At 54.6% G+C, this 18110-nt stretch overlaps 1 protein-coding gene across 2 annotated transcripts; it reads left to right on the forward strand.

Annotated features, from left to right (window-relative positions):
* Positions 1–2978: 2978 nt before the first annotated feature.
* On the forward strand, positions 2979–17053 carry ITGB2 (integrin subunit beta 2). 2 transcript variants are annotated; one of them, XM_072874216.1, is made up of 16 exons: positions 2979–3100; positions 9647–9716; positions 10076–10164; positions 10461–10644; positions 10831–11001; positions 11246–11487; positions 11840–11995; positions 12197–12292; positions 12434–12523; positions 12858–12998; positions 13233–13417; positions 14223–14467; positions 14732–14951; positions 15121–15326; positions 15431–15597; positions 15872–17053. In XM_072874216.1, exons 2-16 carry the CDS (start codon positions 9650–9652, stop codon positions 15935–15937), a joined length of 2325 nt encoding a protein of 774 aa, XP_072730317.1. In that variant the 5' UTR covers positions 2979–3100; positions 9647–9649; the 3' UTR covers positions 15938–17053. The 2 variants fall into 2 exon arrangements, with proteins under 2 accessions (XP_072730317.1, XP_072730319.1); XM_072874218.1 differs by lacking the exons at positions 2979–3100; positions 9647–9716 and adding an exon at positions 9783–9910.
* Positions 17054–18110: the final 1057 nt, after the last annotated feature.

Raw genomic sequence — 18110 nt, forward strand, 5'->3', positions numbered from 1 at the left:
AAAAATAATAACTAAAAAAACCCCCAAAAAATACAATGACAAATGTCATGTTCACCGGTAACTGGTTTCTTCAAGCAATGTGAACTTCTTGCCGCGTATTTCTCTGTGCCGATTGAAGTTCCTTTTTCCTTTTCCCCAGGTCCCTTGTTCAGCCCTGGCTTGCAGACGGATGAGCAAGGACGTGCCAGAGGATGACAAGAGCAAAGCCGGGGGAAGCCAAGCTGCTCCCAGCAGGAAGGCCAGCACTGATGAGTCCATCTCCTGGGCGGCAGCCACTCCCACCCGGCCAAGAGGTTGATGAGTGTGGATCGGCGTGGGCAGCACAGGAGTGCAAGGCAAGGCGTGCCACGCAAGTGCACAGCTGGTGACCCTCCTCGTGGGTACCAAGGACATGGGGAAATGCAGGGAGAGGTCCCTGGGAAGGTGATGCTGCTTGGAAAGATGCCATGTCCAGTTTAGGCACCTGCTCTCAGCCAAGCGTACCCCTATACAAATACTAGAAAATTTAAAATAAAAAATATCTCTGAGGATGGACATCCCAGAGCCTCCCCGAATCCCTGCTCCTGTTGTGCCGCTCGTTCAGCCGGAGTATGGCAGTGGCTGCGACACACCAGGGAAGATTTAATGTTCGTCAGGGACAGAAAATAACACCGGGAAAACTTCCATTACCCTGCTGTAGGCTGGGTGAGCACCATTTAGGAGCAAAGCACCGAAGTGACATCTCTGATCACCAAAATCAACGACTCTGGGGAGCGACTGCTCCGAGAGTGCCAGCTGGATGCATGGCTGGATGCCCTGCTCCACAGCCCCGCTGCTCAAGAGCATCCTGCAAAAACCACAACAGTCCTGCAGTCGGTGGCAGGGGAAAACACAATCTACACTAGTGAAAATAAAATTAACAAGGGGAACTGATAAAAATAAAGATGGCTAAAAGAAAAGGTAAAAATGAATGTTTAACAGCTTAAAATGCTTACAGTCGGGTTGGGGAGCATACATGCTATGACTAAGCACGTACATGTCTCCAAAGGATGCCCACCCCCTTTACTTGCAGCAGACTTGAACAGCAGCAAGGAGAAATAAAATGTAGAAACAAAAAGACATCCTGTAAAAAATGGAAGTTGTTCCCAAACCGGGAAGTATCAAAGATTAAAACCTCAAGCAGGTGAAACCCACATGGAAGGAACACAGGTTTTGCCGGCTGTGGGGAGCAGTGAGAAGCAGAGGTTGGACATGAGCATTCTAATGCTGCCTGCTCCAGCCCTGGCTTGCTTCTGCCTGGGCATCTTGTCCCGTGTGCGGATTTACTACGTACTAATATATGTAGTGAATAGCCGGGACTAATGAGCTACCAGACTAAGCACTGATATGCTGGAGGCGGGGGCGGGGGAACGTGTTAAGGGTCCCCTGGGAATTGTTAGGGACAGTGCTTTGCTGTGGATGTCCACTCAAGGCCAAAGCTACAAGAGATCATGAGGAACAGCTCAGGAGGAACTGGGAGTACGCCAGTGAGCTTCAGCTTTGGGCTACAAGGACCCGTGGTATACCCGCTCTGCTCCCGCTGCTCCAGCTCAGGAGGCTCCCAGCTCTCCCACCGCCTTCCCTTGACCTTTTGTCAGTGGGAGCAGAGTGTTTTGACAAACCCAATGAGATAATTGAAGAGAAAAGAGCAGCCTGATAAGGGCCTTATGCAATACAAAAGGAAAAATTACGACAGTTCATTTCACTCGAGCACACTTCCTTCCCCCAGATCTGCAACCGGCAACGCTGGCAGGAAGCCCCTCCAGCTTTCCCAGCTTCATCTGCCCCGGCCCACCCGCTCCAGGGGTGGGGGCTGCTCTGCAGCATCCAGCTGCACCCACCTGGGCCTTCCCAGCAAGCTGGGGTGGGCACCCCAGCTCCCAGCAGGCTCCTCCTCGGCCTCCATCCCCACCATGTCCAGCACCAGCCAGGCGATGGCTGCTCCGACGCTCCCATCCCGCTGCAAGCATTGCTACGATGATCTCTAGCTACACCCTGCGCTTGGCTGTGGTGAAACCAGCCCAGAGCTCTGTTGTCTTCTTCAATAAAAACACTAACCCATGGAGCATCATCAGGGCTCAGACATTTACTGCTAGCACTGTGATTCTCTTCGCTTGCTGCAAAAATAAACCCAGCTCTGTAACTGTAAGGCAGCAGCAGGTGAACTGCATCGGTGTCTTATAATGCATCGCACTCAATGTTAGCTTGCTGGAAAGGGAACCTACAAATTACCTAGAAACCTACAAGTAACAACAGCTTCACATTAATTACCTTTACGAAAAGTCCATCATCCTGTACATTTTCTAAACAACTTTTTTCTTCTACTGTAGTGCCCTAAAGAGGTTAAGAGATAGTTGCCAGGAGCCAGTTCCTCTCTGCTCAGGGAAATACTGTTGTGAGTGTGTTGGGAGGAGTTATCGCAGCCTGCACAACAAAATTTGAAGGCTGCTTAAAAAAAACCCCACAGCCCTGAGCTGTGCCACAGCGAGAATGGCGCTGCATCCTCTGCCAAGCGAGGAGGCCTCGCTATACCAGCAGCCAGCCCCGACACAAACATTTCAGAGCCCAGCCCAGAGTCCAAGGGGAGCCAGCTCCCCATCTTCTCCGTACCCAGGGGCTACTGATAGCTCCCAAAGGAATGAGTTTCCCCCACTACCAGCTTTATTTGCCTGCTGGGAAAACGGGCTGGCCCCCGGCAGTGCTGTGAAAGGTTAAAAGTGGGGCAAAATGGGCAGGTTTTGTGTAGGGTCCCTTTCCCGGGTGCAGTGGGAGGGCTGCAGACCCCCTGGTGTAGCCCAGGGAGGAGATCAGCCCCAGCCCCGCAGGGCAGGATGCTTCGGCAGGGCTTTGGCCAGCGTAGTGGGGCTTGTTGGGTTTTGGGGGGGGAACACGCCCTCCCACACCCACCACTCCGACTTCCTCCTTTCTGCCCCAGCCGACTGTAAGACAGAAATAGGAAGGAAGGATTGGGGTGTGTTGCAAAGCTCCCGATGCCCAAGTGCTTTTCCCAGCCAAGCTTGAGAACTTGAGATCATCCTCATCCCAGCCCAAGTACAGGACAGAGGAGACGGCTTGATGCAAGGCGAGTACAGCATCTCCATTTTCTTTGCTTCTGTTCCTCCTTTCTGGGAGGGGGAGGCAGCCAGACGACAAGGCGGTTTCATAGCTCTGGTGTTTCCAGTGAATTTGTTTTATAGTTCCTGATCTAACCTCCCGCCACTCGAGTCCTTAGATGGGCTTCAGGGAGCTCGGCGCGGTGTCCCTCCCGCATGCGGCATGGCGCAGCGGTCAGTCTATGAAGTCTTTGCAAAGGTAGCTTGCCTGGTCTGTAGTGTTTTTGCTTTTGGCGGTAGGATTAAGCCTGGAACTGCAGGTGGTTATTGGGGGGAGGGTGTCAGACCCTGCACAACCCCTTCCTTGCTGCCCTGCAGGCCTGGAAAGCAGAGCAGAGAGGGTGCAGCGTGCTCCCCCTGCACCCTCACACATGGCGCTGGGGAGAGCGGTGCTGGCTGCGTGCCTGGCCGGCAGCACCGGGCAAGCGCCAGGGCTGGGGGCTGCGCCGGCTCCCCTCCCGGGATCCCCCTCTTCCTCCTGGGATCCCGTACGAGCACCCACTGCCAGCTGCAGGATGTGGCGGCTCAGAGGGGAAGAGGGAACTGGCGCGGCGGCATGGAGCGAGGGCGGCGGGGATGGCTGCTGAGGGGGCTCAGCGTGGTGCTTCCTGGAGGTGCCTGCACCCCTGTGGGCCTGGGAGAAGAGGTGGGAGAGGGGGGCAAGACTCTCGCTCTTCTCCTTCATCTCTCTGTGTGCTGTACGCATCAAATACTCTACTGACTACCATTGGAAATGGCTGGCGGCAGCAGGGAAGCCAGCAGAGGCTGTGCGCAAGTTAACCCCAGGGAGGGCAGGTCCTTCCCAAAATCCTCGTGGCTCTCGGATGCAGACAAAATGCGGGGTACACCCCAGGTGTCAGGGAAAGCAGCCTGACGTCTGCTTTCAATGCTTTTTCCAATGCTGCGGCCCCAGCTCCCAGGCAGGTGAAAAGCAAATGTGTGAACACTCGCAGAGGCGTTGCGCCCTGCAGCCAGCACGGATGCCGGTACGCGGTTTCTGCAAGGTGTGGGAAGGCTTTAAATGGTGCATTTTGCTGTCATGGCTGTCACATCCTGCTTCACACAGTGGTTTTGCACTTTTTCTGTCCTTATCCTAGTGCTATTTCAATCGCAAGCGACCTCAGCATGCTGGAGAGCATGGTGCAGGGTGATTTATTTTCTCAGAGAAAGACATACTTGAGTCACCACAGGGCTGGTGGCGATAGGGGATCCCTCCTTTGCTCCCACGAAGCACGAGCTCTGCCAGCTCCAGGGGATGGGCTGTGCCCTTGGGCAGGTCCTTGGGTCCCTGCTCAGCCCTGGGATTCGGTCCTGCGTCTCTGCAAACCCAGCAGCTGTCACAGTGTCCCCACTGGGATCGGCCAAGGGGTGATGTCCACTGGAGATCAGACACAAGAAATGGCTTCTCTGCTCTTAAAAATCCCAGACTACCCAGGGCACGACAGCCGGCGGGGCAGCCCCTTCCCACCCAAGCCGGGCTCTGACCCAACAGCACAAAGCCCCGGCCTCCCAGGGCAGGGCGAGGGTCCCACGGGCACCCAGGGACCTCGGCATTCAGAGCCGAGGGACAGCAGGGGCCAGGTGCTTGGTGCACATGGGAGAGTGCTCATCCCACACACCCGTCCCCTGCAGGCGCTGGAGGCTGCTGGAAGGAAATAGATACAATATATATACATATTTCCTATAATAGGACATAGGAATATATATATATTCTTTTATATATATATATATATGTATAAAACACTTTTATATTTTTAAATTTATATATATTTTATATTTTTTCTGTACTTTGTATATATATATATAAACATATATAAAAATACGTATACACACACACTGAGTGTGATACTCTGCACAGAGGGGGTCTTAGCCAGTGGGCAGCCCTGCGTATGGCCGTCTGCCTTGATGGGAACTATCCGCATCACACAACCAACTGATGGAAGAAATGGCCACAAGCCAAGTTACATCCACTCTCCCATCCCTGCTGTACCCTACTCCGCTCATTTACCATCAGTGCATGGGGTCTGGGGCCACCCAGAATGGGAGGGGAAAGGAGCAGCGCTGCTGGGTGCGATACCCAGCGTCTCTGTCACAGTATGATGGTGATGAGGCACCAGGGATGCTTGGGAGCGTGGAGGAAGCACCCAGGGGCACCAAGGCACAAGCACTGACAATAGCGGCACTTTACCATTGCAAGTGGATGGTGCAAATGCCCCAGGAGTCCTCCCGGGATACTGGGCACAAGAGCACGTCCTCCCGTTTTGCCAGAAAACAGATGTTTAGCAAAGCACTGGAGGGGAGTTGTGGCTCACAGACTGTGAGACCTGTCTCTGCTGTTGAACGCTCGTCTTATTTATAACAACAAGATTTCTGCTAGCATCAACACTTCCCCTTCAGCTCTATTTATAAATCTGAACTCGCTCCTCCATGCTGCACAGCAGCCTGCTCCTTCCCACTGACACCCCGCAGCACGCCCAGCACCCTGAGAGGCTGGCGTGCCCCAGCTCTGCTCCCTGCCCGCACGCAGGACAGCACCCAGCCCTTTCCTCGTGCGCCTTCCCTGAGGCCGCCTTCACATTTGCTGGCTCGCAGACCCTTGAGGAGCATCTTGCCCTGCCTGAGCCATGCCAGGTATATAACATACAGCAAGCGAGAGATGCTCCATAGATGGAATACCCTGGTGGCTTCTGCAAAGGGCCCCTGGTGAAGCAGAGCCCTGGTCCTGAGCCACCCGAGGCATATGGCAAGAAGATCAGAGCTCAAGGCCAAGGAGGACCCTGGTCATGGGGTGCAGCCTTCTCCCCCCGATGCCACCATGCAGCCCTGGCCAGGGAGCAGAGCCTGGTGGCAGCGCGCCCTGCCCCTAGCCAGGGCGCTCGGTCTCGGCACCCTGGGATGAAGGTGGTTGTAAAGCTCTGCAGTTCTGCTCCTTCACACCAGGGCAGGAGGATGGACTGCTGCATCCCTCTGCTTGCCTTAATTTATGAACAGAGGAAAAAAAACCCAACACACCCAGGAGGAGACCACCCAGGACTGGTGGTAGCAGTGCAAGCCCAGGACTGAGCCAAAGGGATCGCCAAGGGAGTTGGAGAAAACACTGCCGAGGCCCATGTCTGGGCCCTGCTAATGCAGAGAGTCAGACCGAAAACCTGCTTTCCCCTCCCCTGAACACTGTAAGGAGGCAGACAAAAGCAGAAGCTCCATTTGTTCTCTTTGAAAGTCACCCTGTGTCACGTATATGCTCATCCACCCACATACCAGTGAATAATTTCCCTCCACAGCAGAAGAAAAGAAGTGGTGAGCTTTCTTCTGCTGCTCTCCCCTAGTAGGGTGTGCTTTACATTCTTGTGACAGGGGAAAGAAACGACTTTGGGGATTAGAAAGGCATCCAAATCCAGCCTACAAAATGAACCCTGCTTTACAAAACTCAATAGCAGCCAGAGCTGGGCGTGGGTTGAGGTTCCCACTTTATTTCTGGGGTTTGGGAGCTTTTTTTAGTCCAGTTTTAATTGGAAACTTGCTCTATTTTATGAGGTGAGCCTGTAAGCGGGAACCTCTAAACTCCAGCAAGGAAGAGGAGCTCGCAGAGCCTTAGTTCACCCCATCGCCACCCCACGCCTTGGCATGGCAGCAGGAATTAAATACTTGGAAACATTGGGCAGATGGGGTGGCAGGAGCTCATAGAACCCCTGGGTTTGGTCCCCACAGCCTGTGTGGGAGGTTGTAGCTTGTAGAAGAGCTGGAGCCTGATTAGGGACATTTGGGGTGTTGATCAGCTGAGTGCTACAGGAAACGAGGGCGGGAGCTGCCAGCAGCGGCAGAGAGCCTGTTTCCCTGGCCCCGTTGGGCAAGAGCCTGTTTCCCTGGCCCTGTTTTTTGGGGGGATTTGCAGAAATATGAGCTCACACTGTTTTCAGCATCCCCAGGGCACTACTAATTAACTAGACACGTCCAGCAAAGCAGCTGCAAGGAGCGATCAATAACAAATGCAGAGCGTGAATACAGCTAAGAGTACAGCAAATGTGGTCGTGAAGGAGCCAGCTGTGCCTCGGAGTGTGATATCGCTCTTGGAGGACCTCTTAGGCTGGGCTGGCACAGGTCACCGGGTGACCATACAGCCCAAATGAGGGATCAAAGTCGTTTCCCAGCGAGATGCGCCCAGGAGGGTCCAACAGGGATCTGGTGTCCACCCCGCCTTGTTAAGAGCTTTTAGTGTTAAGGCCTTTTTTTTTTTTGTACTTTAAGAGTTTTTACCCATTGTCTGCAAGCTCAAACAGTGCTGGCAGAATCTGGAGGTGACAAAAATGTGTTGGGCCAGCTAAGCACGGCAAGCACGGATGTTGCGGCTGTGACAATAAATGATGCTCTTAAAAACTTATGAAGGTGGACTGTGGTGGTGGAGAGGGACTTGCGGAGGACATCTTTGTGAAGAAGAACTCTGTCCACCCACCACAGGATGGTCTTGGGCCAGGCACGGCAGAGTGAGTTCCTGGGTCACGTCACTGTGAGGGTTTCAGCGGGTCACCACAGAGGCACTTCTTGTTGCCTGTGCAGCCATGGGGTGGCAAGGCTGCTGGAGCTCTGCTGGGCAGGCTGGCTTCAGGGCAGCGTGGGGTTCCCAAGGCTGCAAACCTTCACATCCAGATGACCCCTGCCATAAGCAATGGTGGCAACCAGCCTTAGCGGTCCTGCCGCATCTCCAAGTCCATACTACAGCTGGGCACCAAACCTCACTGTGCAAATGTCACTGCAATGACACCCATCGACCTGCCTAGACCTTCCTTCTGCCCTCAGGAGGAGACCAGACCTTCTTTCAAGGCTGACCAGTGTCATCCTTTGCTTGTCTGGTGTCCTACAGAGGCTAATGAGCTAAGAAAGGACATCCTGACGTCTCAGAAGGGGATCTGAGCAGCCCTATATACTAACCTGGCCTCCGTGCCTTTTGAAGGTTTCCGTTGTTTTCTCGTTTCCATTTGACTCTGAGCTGTTAATTCGGCAGGCTCACAGGAGGGGGAGATGGCACTTTGTGCCAAGTTGCAGGAGCCAGGGGGTGGTTGTTTTCTTGCTCGGGTCAGCGTCAGAGCTATTTCAAAACCAATGACCTGTTTTTCAGATGCCGTGTCTAATATTGCTAAAAAGGGCAACGTCTGTTGTTCTTTCATGCTTTCTTACTCCTTTTTCCTCTTTTAACAAATTCCTCTTTTCTCACTTCCCCATGTGCGTCCATGTTGCAAGGCCGTGACTCTGTTGGGTTTTGCTTCAGGGCCATGCTTGGGGGGAAGGGGAAGGCGTTATGAGAAATGACGGCGTTAATGAACATGATCTCATTGACACCACAGGAAGAACAATGAAAAATCGCTCCCTAAGAGCAATTTAGCCAACTTTATGGATGGCATACGTTTCTGTGATCAGGAGATGTGCTTTGGGGCAAGAAGCGAGTAGTGTGAGCAGCTAGAACAAGTGCTGTGAGAACATGCTTGTGAAGAACAGGGTCTCTATCATGCTCTGAAACACTGGTGTAACTGAGGATAGCAAGTGCTTGTGGGGTTTGGACAACGCGCTGGCAGTCCTTCCCTGCACGCCAGTAAGAAATGCCCAACCCCGGGGTCAGAGCCCCCACCCCCGGCATCACGTCCTGGCCCCCCTCCCCGTGCAGGTCTGACTCCAACACCCCGTCCTTCTTCCTCGCCCTGCACATTGTACAAGAGTCAGCCTGATGGTTGCCACACTGGCAGGCTGGGCTTCACCACGCAGCGTGAGCCAGCCCTCTCCGCTTCCCTCGGAGACGGGACTGTGGCTCTCCTAGGATGTCGGTCACCCATGCCATGATGTTGGAAACCTTCACTTGTTGGAAACCCTCAGCAGGAAAACTTATATTAATTCACTACATGAAATACTTCATTTCCTTGATGAATCAGTTAAATGTAAAGCAAATAGTAACAGACTTTTTTCCCCAGGTATCTAGCATGCCTTGCTAGTTAATTAATAGAAATGGTCCTTTTGCTAATTTTGATTCCAATTTCCATACAAACATAGCTCAACACAGAAGCTGAAAAAACTCACATCTAGTAAAAACTAAATGCAGTGCTTGAGATTTTCCAATGTTACATAGGTATAATCATATAGGTCCAAGAGTCTGGATAAACACTACATCAAGCTTTGCAGCAGTTCAGCTGAATGCATAGCGATACAGTGCAAGTTCCTGCTCTGCCGACTTCCACGGTTAGTCCAAAAGCTATGTTTATTGGAAACCAACTTATTTTTGTAAGAACATGCCAACACCCATCCTGAGGCAGCCCACACACCTGGGGTGGCTGCCCTAGCCCCAGCTGCCCGACTCCCCAGGCTGCAGCAGGGTCACGCTCTCAGGCTCTGCCCACAGTGGAGTGGCTGCGGGAAGGACATTTCCCCCTGGGGCCGCTGTCCTCTGCAGCCATTTTCTATAGGGTTCGAGGGCTCCCTTCCCTGCGGCTGCCATGCACCACGCGGTCACAGGGATGCTTTTTGTCTTGCAGAAAATGTCGCGTGACTGCTGCCTCCGGCTGCCGGCAGTGACCTGGGTGCTGCTGCTGGTGATGATGACAGGTGAGCCCGACCTGCCCTTCCTCGCTGCCTTCTCCCCCGGCACCTTATGTGGGCAGTGAAATGGGGGGGACACACCCAAATACTGCTCAACAGCAGCATGAATGTGGCATTGAGAGGCGTGCAAGGGCCAGATCCTGCATTTCCCAGCATCTGAAGTTAACTCGAGCCAGCCCAGTGGAGGGATAGTGAGGCAGGTGAGGACTCTGCCAGGGCCCCCAGCATGGGTTTTATAGGCAGGGCGGGCTCAGGACAGCATGGGTGCCTGGTGCTGGGTGTCAGAGCACCCCATGGCTGCCACCGCTGCAGACCAGCCTCCCTCAAGTTCCCCCCAGGCCAACTCTGCCTTCTCTCCATTTCAGCCTTTGCCATGGAGTGCCCCAAGATCAAGGTGGGGACGTGCAAGGACTGCATCCAGTCCGGTCCCGGCTGCGCCTGGTGCAAGAAGCCGGTAGGTCCACGTAGCCTCTCGTGCTGTCAGCCCCCAGCGGTCAGCTATCAGGCAGTGGGATGGTCACCCTGCCCGCCCGGCTCTGCCTGTGGTGGAGGGGGGGAGACTGCATTGTGGGAGTGTTTCAAGTCCTACATGGCGGATGGGGCCAGGAGGGATCTGGACAGACAGGACCCATCAACCTTCCTTTCTCCATCAGTACCCTGGAGACCTGGTCTGCGAGCTGGGTCATCTTGTAACAAGCTCATTCACCTCCTGCTCCTCTGGTTTTTTCCTACTGATATTGCAACCCATAGAATTTCACCAAAGCCGGTGAGCCAGACTCCATCCGCTGCGACACCATCGAGCAGCTGCAGCTGAGGGGATGCCCACACAATGAGATTGAGTTTCCAGTCAATGACATTACAAGGACACAGGACAGTCCCTTAAGCAACGACATACAGCTGACTCCCCAGGAGGTGCACCTGAAACTGAGGATAGGTATGGTCTGCCTGGCGTTCCCAACACCCTTCCGCTTGCCCTCAGGCTCAGCCGGGATGTGGTGGCATGTCGCAGCCCGCATTTCCTCCCCTTTTCTTCCAAAAGAGAGGAGGATCCCAGTGGGCGGTGGGCAATGGGGCAAGATGTGAGCCACAGGCAGCTGATCCCGGCGTCCCTGTCCCACAGGCCAGCCTGCTGTATTTGAGGTGAAGTTTCGCCGTGCCATGGGGTACCCCATTGATCTCTACTACCTCATGGACCTCTCCTACTCCATGCTGGATGACCTGGAGAAGGTGAAGAAGCTGGGTGGAGAGCTACTCAGGGCGCTGGAGAGCACCACCCCTTCTCGCCGCATAGGTGAGCCTGGCTCCAGCACGGGACCCCGGCACAGCTGTTCGCTGCTGGGAAGAGCCGTGGGGCTGGAGCAGGATGCAGGCAGCAGGCAGCGTGACCCGTCCCCTGCCAGGCTGGAGAGTGTGCCGGGGCAAGGGACGTGGGCACATACACGGGGGCCAGCAGATTGTCCGTGCCCTGTGCCTCAGGGACGCCTGCTGGTCCCTGCCCGCCCCTGCCCCTGACGCTGTGGTCCTGGATGCCCTAGGGTTTGGCTCCTTCGTGGACAAGACGGTGCTGCCCTTTGTGAACACACACCCCGAGAAGCTGCAGAACCCCTGCCCCAACAAGGACAAGCAATGCCAGCCTCCCTTCGCCTTCAAACACATCCTCTCGCTGACCGACAATGCCAAGAAGTTTGAGAGCGAAGTGGGGAAGCAGTTTATCTCAGGGAACCTGGATGCCCCAGAGGGGGGGCTGGATGCCATGATGCAGGCAGCGGTGTGTGGGGTGAGTCCCTGCTTCCGTCCCACTGCCAGCAGCTGTGGGCAGGCGTGAGGGCTGCGACCTGCGCTCACGCACCATCCCTCAGGTGGTGACTCTGCCCCTCTCCAGGTGGGCTCTGGAAGCCCATCGTGTATAAGTCCTGATTCGGCAGTGGGGCAGGTTACTCTGGGGGGGTACAAGAGAGCATCTTACCCCAGCCTCCTGACCCTAATCTCCTGTAACCCACCTCCTCCGTGCTCTCTGCCCCACACCATGGCCAACGTCAGACTTGCCGTGCTTTGGCAAGGGCCATACCGTGCCCGCTGGCGCTGCCCTCCTAGCCCTGCTCAGGAATAGGCCTCCATGCTGCTTGCAGGACTTGATCGGCTGGCGCAATGTGACGCGTTTGCTGGTGTATGCTACCGATGATGGCTTCCACTTCGCCGGCGATGGCAAGCTTGGGGCCATCCTGACCCCCAACGATGGCCAGTGCCACTTGGAGGACAACATGTACAAAAAGAGCAACGAGTTTGTAAGTACTTGGGGGCTGCTCGGTGGCCCTGCACCCCCAGCCTCTCTCCCCCAGGCATAAAAAAAAGGTCACATAAAAAGCCTGTTGCTGAGACCACAAGGTCACCATAATCACCATAATTTGGGCCGTGAAACCCAAACTGTCCACCCTTCTGCTGGTGGGGGAGATCATGCTGAGCGTGGCATCCCTCTCCCCACCTAGGACTACCCATCTGTCGGCCAGCTGGTCCAGAAACTTGCTGAAAACAACATTCAGCCCATTTTTGCTGTCACTAGTAAGATGGTGGATGTTTACAAGGTAAGGAGACTTCAGATGGTCCAGGTGCCTCCCGTCCCTCCCCAGGAGGACAGAAGCAGCTGTGTGTGTCCTCCTGCCGCTGCCCCCTGCTCTGCTGTCACACGAGGGGGGACCACTCACCTTTTTGCTTTCTGTTGGCAGAAACTCAGTGAGATGATCCCAAAGTCGGCAGTGGGAGAGCTGAACGAGGACTCCAGCAACATCATTGAACTCATCCAGGAGGCCTACAATGTAAGTGCTGAAGGAGGCTGTGTTTCACCTGTCTCGCAGGGCTCGGAGAAGGAAAAGGTTCCCATCATGTGTCCTCACTGTCAGAGAGTAGTTGGGACCAGGGCTTTGGGGACAGGACATCCTGAGTCCCTCTACCCACAGCAAGCAAGAGGTTCCCGCCTCTCCAATGCTATCACCTGCCTTTCCAGACCCACCCCAGGCAGCTGAGACCCCAGCGTGGGGTGCTCCCTGCCCCTATCCCCTGGGCTGGGGGGAAGCCCTGACCTGTACCCCACACTCCCTTGCTTTGGTCTCCTCTTGGACTGATGGCACTTTCTCCACCATTTCCCCACAGAACCTCTCCTCGCGGATCATTCTGGACCACTCCACCCTGCCAGATGTCCTGGATGTCAAATATGACTCCATGTGCAGTAAGGACAAGCTTGTCGTGGACGAAGCGAGAGGGCAGTGTGACAATGTCAAGATCAACGATGAGGTACGTTCTCCCGTACCAGGAATCCATCCTGTTTAACCGCAGGAACCCAGCCTGTTGTTCCAGGCTTTCTGTTTACATGAATTTAATGCCAAGAGTGTCCAAAATGCTGCGTGATGGGGAATCCTCCATTGCGCTGGATGTGTCTGTGCTCAGCCTGGGGCTGATACCACCCTCCGATTGCTGAAGCTACCTGACGGCCTCTGGCCCTTCCCTTTCTCACTCTGCACTTTCTAGGTCATCTTCAAAGTGAAGGTCACGGCCAAGGAGTGCATCAAAAGCCAGTCCTTCACCATCCGGCCACTGGGCTTCACAGACACCCTCACCGTCCACCTGAACAGCAACTGTGACTGCAACTGCAACGAGCAGCCCGACCCAACCGCCTGCAGTGGGAAAGGCAGCATCATCTGTGGGATCTGCAGGTATGTGCTGTCCCCCCAAAACACTATTTCAAATGCTGCCAGAGCTGGGGACCTGCTGGGAGAGGGCTGTTGGGCCAAGCTGAGGGCAGCTGCATGGTGCATATCGTTCCTCCAAGCACCTCTGTGCCCGGAGAACGTGGGGCTGGGTGAGGGCTCAGCAGAGGGGTGTATATGTGGCGATCAGTCATGGCCTGGCTCTGCAGCTTTGCACCAATTTTCTTATTCAGAGAGGTGGTTTACGTTCCTGGAGGCAGGGGACACAATGAGCTCTCTCTTCTGTTGGTGGAGTCTCTGCTGCTTTCCTAAGGGCATCCACCCACTCACCCACCCGTCCATCCAACTATCCGCCCATCCATCCAACTATCCAATCATCCACCAACCATCGAGCAGACACAGATTTCTGTAGAAATCTCTCAAAATCGCACTTCGGGGCTGTAGTTCACACAGGTCTTTAAGTGCAATTATTGCTTCATGGCCCCTAGGTGGCAGGGAGAGGAAAAGACTGAGTTTCCTAAGGAAACACTCAGATCTCCTTGGCAAGGTTTGGAAATTATAAATATAACAATAATTTCCGGGCAACTGTTTGGTGTTGTAAATATGATCAGCGGGGAGAGCAGCGTTTCTGAGGTTTCCTCCTGATTAGCTGCCCTGCTCCAGCATGGAGTTAGCACCAACACGCCGTGGTTGGGTTTCAGCGAGGCTGTCCCAGATTTGCTCCACTTTGGCTGAGGTCTGGGCCCCACACGTGCCCCACAGTGTTTCTTGTGGCTGCTGACCCAGGCTTGCTCCTCTCCTTTGGCGGCAGCTGCAATTCAGGCTACACGGGGAAGAACTGCGAGTGTGAAACCAAAGGCAAGACCAGCAAGGAGCTGGAGGGCAGCTGCCGGAAGGACAACAGCTCGGTCATCTGCTCGGGGCTGGGGGACTGTGTGTGCGGGCAGTGCATCTGCCACACCAGCGACGTGCCCAACAAGCAGATCTACGGCACCTTTTGCGAGTGTGACAACATGAACTGCGAGTTTCACAATGGCTCCCTCTGCGGCGGCAAAGGTGATGCATCTGCATGATGGGTTGCCACCCGGGCACTGTTTAGAAAGATTAAATCCCCAGAGAGATGCTGCCTTTTCCTGCCAAAACCCAAGTGGGTGGGTTTGGGGGTCCTGGGTCCCACTGCACCAGCTTGCAGGACCTCCTCGACCATCCCATGGAGGGTGGCACAGAGAGCACAGGGTGGGTGATGCTCTCCAAGCACGGGCAGAAGGAGGGTGACCTGGGTCTCTGTAGGATCCTTGTCTGAAAGGTCTTCCCCCACAGAACGCGGGAAATGCGACTGCGGGGAGTGCAAGTGCACACCCAAGTATGAGGGCAGCGCCTGCCAGTGCAAGAAGTCGACGGAGGGCTGCTTGAATGTCCATGGCAATGAGTGCAGCCACCGTGGGACCTGCCACTGCAACCGCTGCCAGTGCTGGGGGGGATACCAGCCCCCCTTATGCCAGGAGTGCCCCGGCTGCCCCTCGCCCTGCAGCAGATATGTGTGAGTGACACAGGCGGAGATGGCGCAGGGGGGCGGCGGGGATCCCCCCCACCTCCTGGGCAGGCACAGGCAAGTCCTGCCTGTGCTTGGGCAGAGCCCAGCCGTGGCCAAAGCCAGTTGAGGGGGCCTCTGCTCCTGCAGAGATGAACTGTGGCCACCTGTTTTGCAGCTCCTGCATGGAGTGCAAGGCCTTCCAGAGTGGCCCCTTCGAGAAGAACTGCTCCCAGGCCTGCCCCAACATCCAGGTGGTCAACAAGCTGAGAGGGGAGAGCAAGCAGTGCAGGGAGAAGGACTCCCAAAACTGCTGGATCTCCTTCCGCATGGTCCAGGAGGATGGCAAGGACATCTACACTGTCACCATCGATCCTAAAAAAGGTACCCCAGCCCTGCTCCTCCTACCCCTCTGCAGGCAGGCTGCCAGCTCTGCCATGGTGGCCTTGCTGAGGGCTGCAGCCGGACACTGCCTGTCTGCCCTGCAGAGTGCCCGGAGCCTCCCAATGTCGCGCTGATCGTGGGAGGCACCATCGCTGGCGTGGCCCTCATCGGCCTGGTACTCCTGCTGATCTGGCGGCTCTTGACGGAGCTGTTTGACCGCCGGGAATACCGCCGGTTCGAGAAGGAGAAGTCGAAGGCTAAGTGGAATGACGTAAGAGAGCCTATCTGCGGCGGTGGGGTGTGCTGGGATGCTCACATACATGCGGTGGGGACACCTGGAGGGGACATCCTCTCCCGAGGCAGCCATGGCAGACCTGAGCCCTCCCCACTGTCTGGTTTCACAGACTGGTTGGATTTTGCAGGGGGCTAAAGCAGCCTGCCAACGCTGTCTGTACCGTTGACGTTGGGAGGGGTGGAGTGGGTAATGCTCCACTGAAAATCCAATACAGCACAACAACGTGGGCCTCTCACCTCTCTCCCTCCAGGCTGATAACCCCCTCTTCAAGAGTGCCACCACCACGGTCGTGAACCCCAGGTTCAACGGGCAATGAAGTGGAGCGATGCCCAGCAGCACTAGGACCCACCATTAAATAAGGAAATGCCAAGCTAAGGAAATCTTAAACTAAGGCTCCCACCTCCTCTTCTTTATCCTGTTGGTTTGTTCCCTTCTTCCAAGAGGCTACCAGCACGTCAGGCGCTGGCTGAGGGGCTGCACCGTGCCTGTCTCCTGGTGCAGCACTCGACAGTTGGGTTAGTGGAGCTGGGAGAAGGGAACAGCTGCAGCTTCGCCGTGGATGGGACTGCAGAGCAGGTCTCACAAGTGGGCACACACAACGTCTCCCATACCTGTTACTGACTGTCTCAGCTCTTGATGCTAGCTTTGCCTTCTGGCAGGAGCTTCGGACACCAAGCCCCAAAACCAGCTGAGTGCACAGAGTGCTTCCAGCTTTGATTTGGAGCTGGGATTCAAAACTGCCATTTCCCTTCTGCTCTAGCAGGATGATCTGCTCCCAGGCTGCTACATGCCTTCCCCTGCTGCACTGGTCTCCACCATTATGTTTGCACTAGTTTCTAAAGCACTCACTGCTGAGTTGGATGTGGAGGGTCCTCCAGGCTGGCAGTCTGCTCTGGAGGCTGCAGTGAGGTGATGGGCCCTAAGAGCTACTGAGCGCCTGTACCTGGAGATGAAGAGCAGCTGGGGAACATGCACTGAATCTTTTTCCAAATCGTCAGCTGCTCCCCGGTGTTGCTCCCCTCTCAGACCTACCTCAGGCGTGGTTCTACTTGGGCTCCTGCAAGCTTGGCTTACCTCCGCCAGGCCTTGAGCCCTCTGCATGACAAGGAGTCAAAGGAGCAACGGTTTGAACTATGAAACATTGGCACCAAGCACGTGAAACATTGCCTGCAGCTCAGGGCTCAGCCACAGCTTCTTCCACCACCCCCAAGGCTCTTTTCCCTGCTTTACAAGTGCATCAGACATGTCGAGGGCCAGGCATGCAAAAGACCCAGCAATACCCAGAGCATCTCCAGCTCAGCACTTTTCCAAACCACATGCAGCAGCTAATTGCTCTTACATTGTGGGGTTGTTCCTGTGAAATAGTGGTACAATTCCATATTTGCTTTAACTGTGGGAATAATTTGCATATAGCTGTATTATGTCACACATTCATTTGCTCTTTGAAAAGATTTAACGTTAATAAAAATTAATATATAAAGTAAATATACCTGTCCTGATAAGAATCAGGTGCAAGGGCAGCAGCTGAAGTGTTCATTGGAGAAACTACAGCAAAATCCTATCATTGCTGCCAGCATCTCCCATAGATACAGTGCCTGGGAAGGATGCTGTCCAGAGAAACAAACTGTCTTCTATGCTAATTTGCCATCCATGTCCTGAAAGGTGCTCCCCTGCAAGCCAAAAATGACTCACTAGATGATACAAGCCAGTTCTTGTCCCTGTCCATCTACTGGCAGCTATATGTAAACCACCTTAAACAAGAGTGGCTGTACCACGTCAGATCAGGGGTTAATTTGGGTCATTTTGCTGTTCTTCAACAGTGACCGGAAGGTCTAGGGCAAGGTAAGAGGAAGGAAAGTGTGTCTGATACTTCCCCCAGTACTCTCCCAGGCTGCAGCTATTTTTGGCACAGGGCCCCCAACTCAGTGTAGGTCCCGTGCACCCCGTGCCTGGCTGCACAAAGACACCAGAGGTACCCGTTAGCGCTCTGGGCCTTGGATGCAATGCCCATTGCCAGGGACCCAGGCAAAGGCTGTTGTTACTTGAACATGAAGAGACTATCTCCCCTGCCAGCAGCTGCAGGTCTTACTGCTGGCGTAGTGTGTGCCATGCAAGTACAACCACGTACATGGTTTGGAGGATAATTAGAGAAAATTGATGAGGGATCCAGACTTTTTCAAAAAGAACTATGATCAGTAATTGCATTAGATGGAAGTACATGCTAGGGCACATGCAAAAGCCCAGAGGGAAAAGAGTGAGCTAGGAGGGTCCTTCAGGCCGCTGGTCTTGCTTTAGCCCAAAGGCTTGCTGGTCCCTCTGTGGAGACCTGCTTGCAAAAGTCAGAAGTATTTCTCAGCCAGGTGTGGAATGGCCCTTTCTCCAGGCTTCAAGTACCACCCCAGAACATCCTTTCTTAAAGTTGTTTCATTTCCACTGAGAATAACTGAATGGCATTTTCTTTGACTTGGGGTGGGACTGATTTTCAAGTC

The sequence above is a fragment of the Ciconia boyciana genome, chromosome 10 (assembly GCF_034638445.1).
Source record: "Ciconia boyciana chromosome 10, ASM3463844v1, whole genome shotgun sequence".
NCBI lineage: Eukaryota > Metazoa > Chordata > Aves > Ciconiiformes > Ciconiidae > Ciconia > Ciconia boyciana.

Excerpts from the sequence above, each read along its gene's own strand:
- ITGB2 (XM_072874216.1), top strand. The coding sequence starts at position 9,650 with ATGTCGCGTGACTGCTGCCTCCGGCTGCCGGCAGTGACCTGGGTGCTG. Across the intron at positions 10,165-10,460 it reads GCGCCTGGTGCAAGAAGCCG|AATTTCACCAAAGCCGGTGA; the intron begins GTAGGTCCACGT and ends TGCAACCCATAG. Across the intron at positions 11,996-12,196 it reads ACAAAAAGAGCAACGAGTTT|GACTACCCATCTGTCGGCCA; the intron begins GTAAGTACTTGG and ends CTCCCCACCTAG.